Consider the following 17,450-nt stretch of genomic DNA (forward strand, 5'->3'; position numbering starts at 1 on the left):
CCTTAAGGGAGTTATTGCCCTTTATAGTCAATTTTTAACAATTTTCATTAATTTGGTTAATTTTTGTAAATTTTTACAAAATAATTTTCTAAGTTACTAATGGGCAAAGCTCATTATAGATAGAGATAATTGTAAGTAGCAAGAATGTTCAGTAAAGTAAGAACTTAAAACACATCACCATCACCAAAGCACAATTTTGTCATGAATCCATCTTAATTTAACTTTACTTTCAATTTCAAAAAGGAAACCTACGAAATTTTTTTTAAAGAATGTGTGTGCAAAATTTCCCCCCCCCTTTACCCCCTTTGCTCCATCCGGCTCGGTCAAGGGTGTCCCAGATCAAGCTAGCATTGGTATTTCAATGAATTTTCCCTTGTAAAAACAAAGTTCAGGTTGCCGATTGATTGAAAACGAATTAGACAAACAACTAGGGTCCAAGTTTAAAATCGGACAAAAAGAGCATCTAAAATCAATTATTTTGAATGTTATGGACATCGATATTTCAAGGCCTATAACACGTTATGCATCTATTTATACCACTATGATATCTTATATGGCTTCAACAGACTCGATGCATTGTGTTTCCACCAAAACCTGACCCTATTAGCCCACCAATATGTCTCTGCACGACTTTTTGCGCAAGGATTTCGTATTTTTTCACTTTTTCTCCAACAGTCACGTGACTTTTGGAAATATACCACGTGACCAAAAAATAACGAATTATCTTCAAACGTAATTTTTTGAAATATTTTACCAATTATCTTTCATTTGAGCCCAACATGGCATGTGTATGACCATTGATGCGAATGCTGTATTCATTTAAACTTCGATAATGTACAAAAACAGTCAACATGGTCGAAATAAAAGAATGATTCCTTATTGGAGTTATTGCACTTTACTGAACCATGCATACACAGACTACATGCTCGTACCTCTGGAGAAAAAGGAATACGAGTTAGATATTTCTGAAAGTTTAATTCCTAATCATGTTAATATGATTTGGTGTTCACAACAGACTTTTTTAAGCCTTTGCATGTATTGTTACCTATACGATACCACAGGTAACATATGTTTTGCCAGTCAGTTAACTTTAAAAGTTTGAAAAAAAAATGTTTTCGAGTGACTGCCCATATGCATATAAGATATGAGCCAACGGAAAGGAATGGACAGTAGACCGCTTTTCGCTTATCTCATTATGATACCTTGTTGTGAAATATCATAATGGGCTTTTGGCTAATATATTATTGAAATGTCATTATCATAATTATGCACTCAAGTCAAAGCCAAGTTATGATATGCAGTAGAATGTTCAAACATGATTGATTCGCTTGTTTTTACTTATTCAGTTGAAAAAATTCGAATGTGACACAAAGTATCAGTCCTTTCTCTGATTTCCCTAATGTGACATAAACATGTAAGGTGACACTTTATGCTGACGTGTCACAGAAGGCTGAATACTTATTTTGTCAATTACTTAAAAAGGAAAGTACATATGTGTTTATGTATCGTTAACATAACTTATATGATATGTCTCATATTTCAACCTGGTATCACATGTGAAACTTTTTCTATACAATGAGTAAGATAACATCAATGAACATATTATGACAGTTAAATATTATCGATTGAAAATACAGATTTTAGAAAAGTTTAATCTAAATGAAATTGTATCATGTCTTTAATTGTCAAAAACATTTATTGCCAACAATTTTAAACAATTGTGCCACAACAAATAAAACATTAAACAAAAAAAGGATCTCCAGTTATTCTAAAGCATTTAAAATCAAAAGTATAAAACAGTATTGAAGGTCCAATCACATTCAAAATAGCAAAATGATATACAAGATAAAGTAATCTCCTCGATCATTCAGAAAATATCAATTACCGGTTATATATAATGAAACTACAAAAATGTTTAAAACGCTTACTAGATTAAACACACAGTGTGATTATTATAATTTATGTTTTCTGATGTTTTCTCTATGTGTCATTTATTTCAAAAATGATAATATACCTATCACAATGTTATAGCACTAACATTCGTAATTCCACTTACTGGTCTTTCTTATAACATGAACAATATAGTCCGGCCGATTGGTGAAAAAATTGCTCAAATGATGAGGAAAGCACCAAATTTTGCATGATGGTTCATTTTTATGTACTGAGCAATATTAGCTATGGACCCACTCTCAAAATTCAATATGGCGGCTTTTTTCAAGATGGCCGACATGCGTCCCAAAAAAAATCCAGTAAAGCACAAACCGCAGTATATTTGATGCTGCAAGCACACAATTTAACATATTTGAACTACTTAGAGTACTAAGCAAAAGTGTGTATTGATCTATCTTTGATATTCAAAATGGCGTCTATTTTCAAAATGGCCGCCTTGAAAAATAGGCAAATATTCATTTTTGAGTTTTTGCTTTTTTTTGTAGGTAAAAAGGCAATACATTAGTTTTAAATCATTTAAGTAATAGTTAAATTGTATCAAAAGACTTATTTTTTCTAATTTTAGACCTGTCGTGACTTATTGTTGCTGGTAGTATAAGCCTAATAGAAGATTTAAAATGTCCAAAAGAGTAAAATTTCTAGATCCAGATGCACAATCATCTTCGTCTGAAACAATGAAAGAACTTAATTGGGAAGAATGTATTTTTTGCCAGGAAAAGACCTCTGAATCTTTACAATGTCCAGCAAACATCAAGAGATCTGATATCGAAGTTGGAGCTGGATATAGGACATTGGAGTCTATGTTAAATCGATGTCAAAGTATCAACTGGTTTCCAACACAAATCATGTTTAATCAATTCAATCATGAAAAAGGTATAGCATTTAAGTTACAGCAAATGGAAGCCAAGTGGCACAAGACATGTAGAAACAAGTTTACAGAAATGAAAATAGAAAGGCATGAGAATATAAAGAGAAAACTTGAATCTGGCAGTGAAGAAACTTCAGGAAAGATAACTCGTCAAAGTATTGGTTGCTCAACTGTGACAATGACACATGATTGTTTTTTCTGTGGAGAATCCTCAGGAGAACTTCACAAAGTTGCAACATTTGGTATTGACAGCAACGTTAGGAAATATGCTCTTGAAGTGCAAGACACAGTACTGTTAGCGAAATTGAGTGCAGGAGACATGATTTCACAGGAAGCCATGTACCACAAAAGATGTTACTCTAATCTTTTTAACAAAGCAAGGCCGCAAAAAATATGCGATGCTGAGGAAGATAATCAGTTTCATGGCATCGTTCTTGCTGAACTTGTGGCATATATAGAGGATTCAAGAATGGACACAGAAGTAGCTACTATATTCAGATTAGCAGACCTTTTGAATATGTACACTTATCGATTAGAACAATTTGGTATTGACACAAGTAAAAGGCTGAATTCAACCCACTTGAAAGACAGAATTCTTGCAGCCATACCAGACTTAGAAGCTCATAAGCAAGGAAGAGATGTTCTGCTAATTTTCAATGAAGACATTGGTAAAGCTATTAAACAAGCACTTGCAAGTAACTATGACGATGAGGCAATAATTCTTTCAAAGGCTGCAAAAATTGTTCGAAAAGACATGATGGAAACAAACTCCTCCTTCAAAGGATTTTTCGAGACTGACTGTCAGAAAAAGTCAGTTCCACAATCACTAAAAACACTTATAGGAATGATTCTAGGAGGTCCAAATATAGAAACACAGTCAGGTAATTTCATAGAAGCCCAGTGTACTCTGACTATTGCACAATTGCTCCAATTTAATTTTTCTGTTCGAAGAAGAAAGGAATCTAGCATGCAGTCATCACATTCAACTGACCGGGAACCACCCCTACCAACGTATCTAGGCCTACTTATACATGCTGAGACAAGGAAAAGGGGACTTGTTGACAAACTGTACGATCTTGGTTTATCAATTTCATATGACAGAATAATGCAGTTATCAACAGCACTTGGAAATTCGATCTGTGAATCATTTAATGCTGAAAACGTTGTTTGCCCTGCACAACTCAGAAACGGTTTATTCACTACAGCAGCTATTGATAATATCGACCATAATCCAAGTTCAACTACTGCACAAGGATCTTTACATGGTACAGCTATTTCGATATTCCAACATCCGGTAAAAGAAGGTGATGGCTTTGAAAGACTGATTCCACCAATTGCTTTATCCGCTGCGAGATATGAACATTTGAAACCATTGCCTGAGTCCTACACTGTCGTTCCACCAGTTGTGCTACCAAAAGAAAAATCAGAGATACCTTTATTGAATGGATCCTTGGTTGCTGATGGTACCTCCATTTCCAGTGCCTTGAATTTGGAGTATAGGTATTTCTGAATAACCATAGCTTCTTTCTTTGCATGTTTCGTGATTATACGATCACTTGGTTGATACCACTCCCGGTGGATTACCACTTGAAGGCATGATTTGTAGTAGACATACCATAATCACTTGTTGGTTCTAATTGTCTGGTGTTTAGTTTTAAACTGATTTTTGAACGATTTGCTTCGAACATCAACGATAACTTCTGAATCGACAAAACACCGGTACAGTGCATCAAATGTATAAAAGTAATATATATACACAAATACATTAAAGCTGCTTATGTTAGTTGGTCTGCTTAACTTATAATACACGAATATACTGACTTTAAGTATAAGTGTCATATTTTTAATACCTACCCGCACATATCAATAAATATATTAGCTTATACTTACCTACAATGTAATCTAGCACTAATTTACTCATTTATATAACATATTGATTATACTCACCTATGCAATCTGGCACTCCAAATGTATATCTACTCGTTTTAATAACATATTGCTTATACTCACCTATACAATATAGCAATATATCCGCATTTTTATATGACAAATTCTACTCTATCACACTGATTTCATGTTTATTTGTACATAGTGCTCATAGTATAATGTCATTTTACGGATGGCTGAAGCATGTTTATGACAATGTTGCTGCAGACGATACAGAAGACATGGAATATTCCTGGGCAGCTTTTCATGCGAACAGACTTGAAGGAGATTCAGATACATTATTAGATATAAGTTCACTGTTACCAATATTTCAAGAGGAGGCAAAGTCGGTTGCAATGATTCGCCATGCTATGAATGTTATTATGAGCAATGTAAACTTTTTGAATCCTGGACAGTTACCTGTGATAACGTGTGATCAACCACTTTATGCTATAGCTAAGTTGGTACAATGGAACTGGTCAGACAGATTTCCTGAAAAACGAATAGTTATCCTGTTTGGGGGCCTCCACATACAAATAGCCGCACTAAGAACCATCGGTGATTGGTTAGATAATAGTGGATGGACTAGCGCACTGTCTCAAGCAAACATAGCAAGCTCGGGTACTGCAGATTCATTCCTGAAAGCATCCCATGTATCACGGACAAGACACGCACATGAAGTGACTGCCAGTGCTTTGTATATCTTGATGAAACGATCTTATAGCATGTTTATGGAAGAAAGAGATTCTGAAGAAGATCAACCTGTTTTTGAAGAATGGATTGAGCGCCGCGAAATTGAGAGTCCCTTGTTTCACTACTGGTCTTTAACAATGAAGTTTGAAATGACGATTCTGATGTTTATCAGATCTTTAAGAGAAGGAAATTTCCAACTGTACAAAGATTCAATAGCACTTCTTATACCTTGGTTCTTTGCACTTGACCATCCAAATTATGCCAGATGGCTGCCTATTCATTTACGTGATATGATGGTCTTGCCTGACGTTGCACCCACTGTTGCTAAGGAATTTAATGATGGCAGATTTGTTGTAAGGAAATCTCACAAAAGATTTCATCGATAGCTATAGACCAGGCTCACGAGCAAAATAACAAACTTGTGAAAGGCGATGGAGGAGCAATCGGTCTAACTGAGAATATGACACAGCTTCAAAGATGGATGGTGTCAGGACCAGAGATAGCTAGAGTGATAAATGAATTTGAATCAGCACAGGAAAGAATCAAGAAAGATCAAAGCAAAGGACCAGATTTAAGACATCATGAACAGGTAAAAAGTAGACAAGACACATTTGCAAGGCAGGTGAAAGCGTTCTGCTCAGTTCTAGAAGAGATGGGAAATCCTTTTATGGAACAAAGTGATGATTTGTTAATTCTCGACACACGTGACATTGTAGACCCAAGAGTTGCCGAGACAGTCAGAAAAGTAGAAGAAATCGGAAAAGAGCAATTCAACAAGTTCGTCACAGAACGACTACAAAGTAATACAAAGTCCATTTACGAACCAATCAAGCAAAACAAGCTGTTTATGTTCAGTCGCCAACAACCGAAGACAGATTCAAAAGAAAAACAACAGATATCATCTTTAAAACAAAATTGCTCTCTCTTTTCACAGTTATATGTTTCCTGTCAAGTTCGAAATGGTGACCTGGTGGAATTCTTTCGACACGAAAATCAGGCGTACCCCCGTCCCTCTCACAGTTTGGTGAATTACGGCATGGGTCGAAATCTGATCTTCTTGTACAACTTGAGAGAACAACCGAGTCAGTGAATGAAGCTCCAAGAGTTGACGCTTTGGTTATAGATGGTGCAGCTTTAATTAACATGTTGAAGCCTCGAGGATCTAAGACATTTGAAAGCTATTGTAAAGACATTGTTGTACCATATATTCGAGGTCAACTGCTCTCTGTCAGACGAATCGATATGGTATGGGATGAGTATATTCAGGACAGTTTAAAGGCATCTGAAAGATCCAGACGAGGGAAAGGTATTAGAAGGAGAGTTTTGCCTGATTCTAAAGTACCTGGAAATTGGGAAGCTTTTCTACGAGTTGATGAAAACAAGAAGGAATTGTTCGCATATATATCGGAACAGTTGGTATCCAGGGACATTGTGTTTGATGAGGAGAAGCAGATAGTCAGTACGACAGGAAGTAATGTGAACTGTAGGAAAGAGAAAGATGTGAGTAAAATAGCGCCATGCACACAGGAGGAAGCAGATACTCGCATGATGCTACATGTAAATGACGCAGTGGCGGATGGGCACAAGTGCGTGATGATTCGTACTGTTGATACCGACGTTGTGGTCATAGCCATATCTGTATTACAAAAGATAGAATCAATACTTGAGTTATGGATAGCATTCGGCGTTGGCAAGAACTTTAGGTACCTGTCTATTCACGACATTGCTAATGCTCTTGGTCCAGAGAAGTCACACGGCCTTTTATTTTTTCATGCATTTACAGGATGTGACCAAGTTTCTTCATTTGCAAACAAGGGGAAAAAAAGTGCATGGGACACTTGGACAAGTTATGATGAAATTACAGGAACGTTTGACCTTTTGAGCAATGAGGAATTAGCATGTGATGTTTTGTCGGACCTCATGGAAGATATTGAGCGCTTTGTCATACTAATGTACGATAAAACAAGTGAGAGTTTGAAGGTGAACGAAGCTAGAAAAGATCTGTTTACAAGAAAGGGGAGAGCAATTGACAACATTCCACCTACGGAAGCAGCCCTACTGGAACACTCAAAAAGGGCATGTTATATGGCAAGCCAGTGTTGGGATAGGTGTCTTGAACCTTCTCCTTCATTTACTGATCCTGGAGAATGGGGATGGGAAAGGAACAAATCTAAAATGTGGGTACCATTCTGGACGTCATTGCAGGAAGCATCTGCATGTTGTAATGAGCTGATCAAATGCAATTGTAAGAATGGTTGCAGAGGAAGGTGCAAATGTTTGAAGGCTATGCTTTCCTGTACCGCCCTGTGTAAATGTGGTGGCGAGTGTGACAGGGACTAAGACTCACTTGAGCTCATTTCAAACCCTTAAAACTGAAAGTTATTCAAGAACAATAACAATGACATGTAAAATATAAATAAAATTTAGATTATCAGTATTTGTTTTTGTATAAGCAGCCATACTTATAAATTTATGCGTTCTAAACAAAGCAAACTATTTTATTCATGTTTTAAAACTAATTAATAACAGAGTCTAGAAATTGGAGACCATTTTTAAAGAATCTTTACTTTAATTTCCGAAATTATATAAAATATCTTGCGGAAAATTTTAATATTCATCACGTTTTCCACCATCTTGAAAACGGCAGCCATCTTGGATTTTTCTGAGTGGGTCCATAGCCAAAATCAAAGTATATACAATAAAGAACTACTGTGCAAAGTTTCATGCTTTCCTCATCAAGTGAGCAATTCTGCTCTATTTCTGCACCAATCGGCCGGACTAATAGTAGTTACTCTTTTATAGATACAACATATACATTTACATACATCATTTGTACATGTACATGGTCTTTATATATTTTGCAATGAATATCATTAAACAAATTTCTTTTCGAATTAATATACAAACTATTCTAAAAAGAAATCTATATTTTTATATAGCCTAATAAACAATGTTTTGCCACTAGTCCTCTTTTCTATAATATTTTGTCAACTTTCTTTGAATTGATAAAATTTGACCACATCGTACTGTTTACGTCAGAAAACAATGCATTTATCGCGAATTAACGATCATCACATTGAAGAACATCTATGTTTTTACGATAAAGGAAACCATGTTCAAAGAATAAAATTGATGACATTTAATGTCTTAGATATTCTATATTACTTTGTAAACTGCAGCATGCTGGTTGCTTTCATTGCATATTAACAATTCTCTCCTTTCTCTATTGAAATGTATAGCTTTAGGTTTAACTAGATTGTCTCCTTTTCTAAATAAGACAGTGCTATCGTTTCCGTCGCATGTTATAAGTATAACATTGCTAGATTTGCTACATGATACAAACACGTCAAGGTTGCTAGCTACAGCTAAGCCACAAGGTTCAACGATAGATTTATCTTGATAGACCCACATTTCCTGACCTGCTAAATCCAGACAGTGAATAATGTTCTTTTTTCTGTTAGTATAGTATATCCTGTCTTTAAAGACGACAAGTTTCCGACCGTTTTCAGTATCTATCGGCAATGTTTTTAAGGCTAAGCCTGATGTATCGAGGACGACTATTCCAACCCTTTCAACCATCACATACAATTTATAATCCCAGTAAGATATTCCAAAACACCCTAATGTTACGAAAAATAACTTGGCAAATTGTTTAGTTGGAATCTCCTGTTCGACCACACCGGTACTAAGCTTTATTATATCCAGTGTGTAAGTTCCAGAACCTCCATATGTTATAGCAATATGATCGGGATCTATCATTGTTAAATCATAAGGATATCCACGAACTTGAATGTATTTGTAATTTTTACCACATTCATAAGGTATCAATACTATGTTTTTATCCCAATGATCAGCAATAAGCATATTTCCGTTTTGTAACATGATACAACCGGTCACGGTCATCTTAAAGTTAGCTTTTTCTAATCTAAACTTGTGTTTCAATTGGAATTCCTGTACGACATTTACTAGTGGTAGAGAGATTTGGGTTTGGGCTTGATTTAATTTGGGTTCCTCAAATTGCAAATTGGCACTGTCTTCTTGAATTGATATGCTTCCAAGCTGACGAACATTGTTTAAAAATGACGAAATTTTATCATCTAGTGCAAGGTCTATTTCATATGATTTTCCAACATCACATATGGTTTTTATGGTCTTAATCTCTTTTTCAACCACATTACCAATATCACGCGTTCCTAGAAATATTTGTTCATCTGATGCAATTTTCTTCAGGTTTTCGACTTCCTTCTTTAACTTTTCTAACTTATCGTCTGCTAAGATTAGTTGCTTTATTGTCTCTTCGTATGCAGTTTTACAACATTCAGATTTTGTTGAAAAGTCTTTTGTCAATTTCTGCTCTATGTCATCTAAACGTTTATTCAGTTTTTCACGCACTTCCTTAATGCATTTCTTAATATTTTCCTCTTGTTTATCGAATGCTTCAGCAAATGCCTTAATACCTTTGATATTTTGTTTACTATTATGTAGCGCTCCATTTATCGTATCTTCTAAGTCTGTAAGAGCAGAAGACTCTTTTATATTTACAACAGCTTCGGTTAGTGGAATGACTTGAGAACAGGATTTATGTTGATCGATGCAGACGATACATATAGCGTTGTCGTGTGTAGGACAGTACAAATCGTAACTTTTTCCATGTTGCTCGCATACTTGGCTTACCAACACATCCTTTATTTCTTGATAATCATCAATGGAAATAATTTTGTGGGTTCTGGTATTTTTGGTAGACCTATGAATTTTTTCGCAGTCCTCGCACAGTCAGACTTCTTCACAATTTGTACACCACTGTCTTGCATCTTTGATGGTATCCGCATAATGACATATACCACAAAAAATCGTGGAACTCATGTTGCAGTTTCTGTAGACAAAAAGTATACATGTTAGGTCATATTGGAAAAAAAATACATTAAAGTTGACACCTGTCGTATTTGACAAAATAAGACAATGAAAATAAACACTTTTAATTTATTGCGATCGAAGTTTTATCTTATCACATGTATCAGGAGCGTTCAAAAACTAAATGTGAAAACCACAAACATATATAAAACTGAAATGTGAAAAGCTATCTGATCTAACGACATTACATGTCTCTTAAACAGCATAGTTAAAACTCCTGTAATTCAATTTCACCTAAAGAAGTTTTATAATTATCTTATTTATAACGTCTGAACCGATGTACTAGACCCAACAGGTTAATTGATAGAGTAAAGTATATAATGTGGACAATCACAAACACGTAATGTTTACCAATGAAAACATTAACCGTAAATTGAAACAATGAAATAAAACCAACCAACCCAGGCCCCCGTATCTCGATTGTAATACAAATTAAATGTTGACTAAGTATTCGGTACAATGGTCAACTATTCATATAGATAATTTAACCACACAAATATGACTCTTCGCATATAATTTATTTATTACAGCAGATTATACATTGATGTAATCAATGTAATGTAATCATGCAAATTTATTCTATTCGTTTAAAAATAATAACCTGAAAGTGTTGATATTGCCTAGGTTGAACGGAATGTTGGTTGTCTTTAAGATTGCTCCTGCATTAGAAAAATGCATACTAAATAAAAAAAAAAAAGAGACTGATGAGCCTGTTCCCTCAAGATATTTTTTAAGGATCCTAGTTCTAGGTCGATGCCACAGCTTAAGAGTCGATACGTCTGTTTTAACATGACAAATGTTGATGCTATCATTCAGACAATTACACATTGCTGGGATTTCTAAAAAACCAAGGACTTCCTAAACGTTTTCAGCATACTGTATTTGATTTGTTAGTTTTAAACCCCTTTCAGCTTTGAATATGATTTAACCTTTGCATGCTTTGATTATTTTGATTGCAGTGCTACTTGAGAAACTTATTAGACAAACGCGCAAGTTCCATACCAGGAAAGTCGCCTCCCAAAACATCAAAATATAAAACGCGCAATTGTCATATGACACATAGTCAACACATGTTCATTTACGCATTCCTGTACTCAATGTAAAAGCTATAATGAATTGAGTCAAGCTAATGTTAACGGCAACTTTTTTCCATTTGAAATATTTTGTGTATGCATGTGTCATTCATGTTCTTCATAACCTTTTGGCTAATATGGCCGTATTTACACCACAAATTTTACTTTGAGTACAGACAAACCTGCGCACCATGAAGGGTTTTAAGGCCTGGCAGGAACAAGACAATTAAATTGTAAATGAATTTTATGTTTCAGAAAATTATAAATTTTTCTAGATTTTCCTTTTCCTTTTTTTTCATTCCTGCAGAATGTGTCAACAGAAACTGGATTCAGAAAGGGGTTTGGGAAGTTCCCCTTATATATTAAATGTGTGAGTAGTATTGATTTAAATGAACAATAAATATATGGACACTAGACACCTGTAAACATTAGTCGATTAAACTGTAAAATTAAAATGAAACTCATGTTTTTGTGTTTTTTGCTATCTTCTGCAGAGTGGACGAAAACTCACTTCAAAATCTATGTAAGATTTTAATTTTCTAAAACATAAACCACATAACATATAATTTTAATATATCGAGGTCTGCATGCCTCAAAACTTTCATAGATGCATCATTTTGTATGTAGTCATAGTAGATTTTGTGGTGTAAACACAGCGATCTCTATCCATGTGTTATGATGAACCTTAATTATGTCATATACAATATTCTACTTTAAGGGGTTACACCTTCTTCTATCTATACTACGATAAAAAATAATAAATACAAACTTACCAGGTGTGACAAAAAGCTGTTTACAGAAAATGAGACAAAATTCAGTAAATATGCCTATCAAATAACTAAACCCGATGCACTGTCAATCTACCTGAAGTTTAACTTTACACCTGTTTACAATCAAAAGGCTCTCAATACGACGAAGATATATGTAGGTATTTCATTATGTGTATCTGTTATAGGATCATGTATACACATATGTGTGCTTACCTGTACTTTGTAATGATTGAACTTAAAATTACAAAATAGAAATAATCAGGTTAAATACAAAAATATGACACCACTTTTGTTGTTTACCTTCTATCTTTTTATAGATATGTATTTATAATCATTATAATTAAAGCGATATTTCAGATGCATACAAATTTGGACTTTTAAACGATGATTGGCATGATGAAGGTATAATATATAACTGTCAAATAAATAAATAAAAAAAAAACCACGTTAATAATTTCATGCGTCCGAAACTCTTCTTGATATACTTTCTTCAGGATCGCTCAAAACTAAATATTTGAAAGCCTAAAATGTATAAGGACCGAAACAGTTGAAGAGCCGTCAAAATGATCTGATGATTGATTAACCGCAATGGTACAATTAACATCAGTAGAGTCGAGAATCCCAAGAAGTGGCATTGTTTGTATGTTTATTTAAAAAAATCAATTATATTGCATCTTTTCACAATCAATAACATGATAAAAAGAAACGTAAAATTTGAATAAACGTTGTATCGTTTTATCACGTACCAATATTTAAATGATCTTAAGTGTGTTTTAGTGTAAAACGGATGCTAAAATGTTTGTATATGTAGTTAATTGCAAAAAGCCTAAATGTTCTATTCGATTTGAATTTTTTGTTGAAGCAATTCAGTTGATTTATTACTCATAAAAAAGAATATAGAGAATTAACTTTATCACCATAGTCCGTGCTGATTATGTTTTTTTTTTTATCAAATAAACTTATTACTAAACCAGTGTCATGGATAATTTTTTTTTATACAGCAATATATATCCTGTGTTATTGTTTTCCTGTCTTGTGAAATTCACAATTATCATTCAACCATGAAAATATGTAACCAAGCAACCAATAGATTAATAACAGATCTGAATATAAAAAAAAAAAACCAATAAAAAACGTTATTCTTTTGAATCGCTACATTTGACAATAGTATCAACGGATGCTTAACAGAGTGATATTCAACAAGTCAGACCAAGTTCCAAATGTATCGATAACAAAAAAAAGTCAGTCCTGTATCTGCTACTTGCTAATACAAGATTGAACACATTTACGAAAATACACGAACAATCATAAAATTGAGAATGGAAATGGGGAATGTGTCAAAGAGACAACAACCCGACCATAGAGAAGACAACAGCAGAAAGTCACCAACAGGTCTTCAATGCAGCGAGAAATTCCCGCAAACGGAGACGTCCTTCAGCTGGCCCCTAAACAAATATATATACTAGTTCAGTGATAATGAAAGCCATATACATGTATCTGGAAGTATGTTAATACTATTTCAAATTATAATGTTTCGCTAATATAACTGGTTATACAGATGCATCTGACATTATAGAACTTAATTTTAATTTGCAAAGTTTTCGAATTCAATACATTCATCAGTAATCACTATGGTATACTGTAAACCAACTTATTTTCGCGGATACTTTATTTCGCGTTTTACCCATTCTAAGTTACTTCGCGGCTATTTAATTTCGCGATTTTCTTATTTACTTGGCGAAATTTAATAAGATATGATCGAGTTTTACATTTTCGCGTTATTTTCTATTCGCGAAAGTAGCGAAAATAAATTATTCAAGAAAATAAGTTGGTTAACAGTACTCGGAATCAACATGGACAGTTTGCTGATATATACCGGAAAAAAATGTATCGCATTAATGTAAATATCCTTTGCATGTATCCCCTTTTTATCATTTAAATGATGCAGACATTTCAATTAGTATGTATATATTTTATGACATTCTTATTTTTATGTCATATTACTGTATTGAATATTGATCACATTAGATATTCTATAACCTACATTTCTTTATAATAAAATTTCCATTAGACTCGCAAATGAGCCGTAGATACTGCTCATGTGGTATTTTTGAAATTATTATAGTGCAAATACTCCCCAGGCACTTTTACAGCATAAACTATTCATTGAATATGTTAATGTAATGACTTATGGCCTGTAACAGAAACTGAATTAACCTTCGCCATACCAAGAACCATATCAGTCGGTGTGTTGTAACACTTCAATGTTCTTTTTCTTTATAAGTAGATAGTTAATGGATGTTTTATGGGCAGCATTTGATATAAAAGTAATTGTCTGTCAATCTTAAGTCAGTGTTATATAGAACTTGACATACAGGACAAAGCTGTATATATATATTGATATACCTGTGTCCATACTAATCAAACCATACACTTACGTTTGTTTTATTGAACAATAAAAAATAAAAAAAGTTTAGGAAATATCTAAATTAGAGAAGATGTGTTCTTATTTATTTAGAATATAATGACATAGATTTAGGGCGAGCAAATCATTATTCAATTTTTATTCAAACTAGACTCCATTATTTATATTTCTGGTTTTGCCTTTATAAGTACGATAGGCTTTACGGGTAAATTGATATATAAGAAATATTTGATGAGTCGCGAAATTAGACAGTTCAGTTATCTCTTTTTTAATCTAATTTAACGAGAGTTCTCGGGAGTCAGGTGGTCTAAGAAGTAATCTTAATTGACTAGCATCGTCAGTTTTCCTATATAATGGCTGGTGGTTTTCTCAGGACTCACCGACTTCGCTTTTTAATTTTGGCATGTCTATGATATGAGACAAGTGATGATCACAGTTGTATCTATAATTATATTCTTTAATATGTATGAGATAGTATATTATACATATTAGTTGGTAAAACATGTTAATGTTACATAATTTCCATTTAACTTATTTTTAATAACAAAAGACACGATGGATGATTCATTCTTTGACGCTTTTTTGCACTCAAAAATCTTTGGAAAAGTTCGTCATTTTACTGGAAAACAAGCTGCAAGTATATGAAGCGTGACAAAGTAATGAAAAACATTTTGATTTCGACATAAGAATATTGAACCCAGTTTCTCTTACATTAGTTAAGTTATTACGAATTCTTGAAATCGAGGATAGATTGAAGCTGAGATCTACGTGAAATTTTGAGTTCACAATACCGTTCCCTACAACTCTTTGTTATTTTTATACTTTTTCTGTTGTTGCGTCAAATGTCTTCAAACAACCCAAATGCTTAGTTGTAGTCTTAATCTAAGCCTTCATTCCTTTGCTTCTAACTTACCAAAGTAAAAAAAAAGTATCTTTAATAAGTTTGTTTTCTTCTTTGTAAATAAACTCATCATAGATACCAGAACGCGTTTCGTCTACAAAAGACCCATCAGTGACGCTCGAATCCATAAAAAGTTAAAAAGGCTAAATGAAGTACGAAGTTGAAGAGCATTGAGGACCAAAATTCCTAAAAGATTTGCCAAATACAGCTAAGGTAATCTATGCCTGAGGTAGAAAAGCCTTAGTATTTCAAAAAATTCAAAATTTGTAAACAGTTAATTTATAAATATAACAATATCAATGATAATTCATGTCAGCACAAACAACTACTGGGCTTGTGATACCCTCGGGGAAATAAATCTATACCCTAAGACATTCAGAACAATTCAGAATTCACCAAAATAAAAATTAAAAATAAAATCGTAAACTGTTTATTGAACGAGTTATATTAAACAATTAAAATCACAGACAAACAACTTAAATAAAGACACATCATATCCTTTAAGGTTGTACTTTGTAAATACAGTTGTTTCTCAAACCACGCCTCTTTTGGAGAGATCTTGAATATTCATAGAAAATTGATTTTGTTTACATACTGGTTCCCAGTTATACTCTTTGTGTTCCATCTCACAGAGACAGTACTTGGGAATGTTACCAGTAAATAAACATGTTTCCAGGCTTCAGGATGTTATCAACTTTGACCAAAAACAATTATCTTCAGGTGAACACTAAGAGTGTTTGTATATTTTATTTACATAAATCCCAAAGTGCCGTTGCTAAGGAAAAATGTCATCATCGACCTAACTTATACTCACTAGAAATATAGAAATATCGTAACACATCGAAATATATGCCAATCAAATGCACGCATAATTGCTCATAAACATCACACTCCGTTCAGAGTATGACGACATATACATCTTCATGACGAACATGAATAACATGTGACAACAATATAAGAATATCTTTTAGTTATGACAAAGACTTCGTGTGTTTTGTTTGGGTAAAAAAGACGAATACATTTTATACAAATACAATGTCTGTTTATATCCTAGGTCATTCAAATAAAAAGGCATCAACTGTCCTAAACATTCCTTTTGTATTTTAAATTCACATGATTTATGATGCTTAGAATAAAAACGTAATGCTTCTGTCTTTGGCAGTGACATACATGCTAACTACAGAAGAAACATCCAACACATGCCTTTTTTCCAGCGTAACTTTCTGTGTAGTATTTCCATCCGGCTTCAGCAGGTTTTGAATCATCTACTGTGAAAGTACTTTAATTCGTGGGTATCAATTTTCGTGGTTTGAGCAATATTTACACGTTCGTGGGTTTTTAAATTCGTGGATTTTACTTCAAAAAAAAATATGAAAAATTAGATCCTTTAGAAACGAACTTTACAAATAGTCTTGATTGAAGGAAATTGCAAAGTAAACATTGACCCCATGTCAATCGTAGTGATAACACTAATTAACCCATGATAAAGTGATCAACAAATTTAAGACCATCAACGGTGCTAATTAGGTCATAAACATGTCACCTAAAGAAAACAGTAACATAAACAAATGCTATTAACGTATGTTGAATTGATCAAAATCAAGCCCAGCATGAATTTATTATTTCCCATTTGTACGAGAACTATGAGGATATAAAATGAACACTTTAACATACTAGCAAATCAATACCGGAAATCTGACTTTCATCGATCAAAAATATTTTTAATGAGAATTAAAAGAACAAAAGGTGTACAGTTTATGTTATTAAAGATTAAATGGGTATAATCCTGCATGCGGTTGTAGTTCTGTGACTGCTATTAAAGTATTCTTAGATTTGGCGTTATTCAAATATATTCTCTATAGATCATATCAGTAGTCAAACCTACCGATGGGGATCTTTCCATGTTGATTTGGACAATGGTTGTTTTATTTCG

At 33.6% G+C, this 17,450-nt stretch overlaps 1 protein-coding gene across 1 annotated transcript; it reads right to left on the reverse strand.

The window, feature by feature from the left end:
• Positions 1–8,593: 8,593 nt before the first annotated feature.
• On the reverse strand, positions 8,594–10,266 carry LOC139483360 (uncharacterized). Its single transcript, XM_071267384.1, has 2 exons — positions 10,209–10,266; positions 8,594–9,948 (listed from the first exon to the last, which is right to left on the reverse strand). The coding sequence occupies exons 1-2, from the start codon at positions 10,264–10,266 to the stop codon at positions 8,594–8,596; spliced, it is 1,413 nt and encodes a 470-aa protein (XP_071123485.1).
• Positions 10,267–17,450: the final 7,184 nt, after the last annotated feature.

The sequence above is a fragment of the Mytilus edulis genome, chromosome 7 (assembly GCF_963676685.1).
Source record: "Mytilus edulis chromosome 7, xbMytEdul2.2, whole genome shotgun sequence".
Taxonomy (NCBI): domain Eukaryota; kingdom Metazoa; phylum Mollusca; class Bivalvia; order Mytilida; family Mytilidae; genus Mytilus; species Mytilus edulis.

What these genes read in the sequence shown, in the direction of transcription:
- LOC139483360 (XM_071267384.1), bottom strand. Translation starts at nt 10,266, where the DNA reads ATGCGGATACCATCAAAGATGCAAGACAGTGGTGTACAAATTGTGAAG. An exon ending in AATTGTGAAGAAGTCTGACT is followed by an intron (nt 9,949 to 10,208) that starts GTGCGAGGACTG and finishes CTGCTCTTACAG; the next exon opens with ACTTAGAAGATACGATAAAT.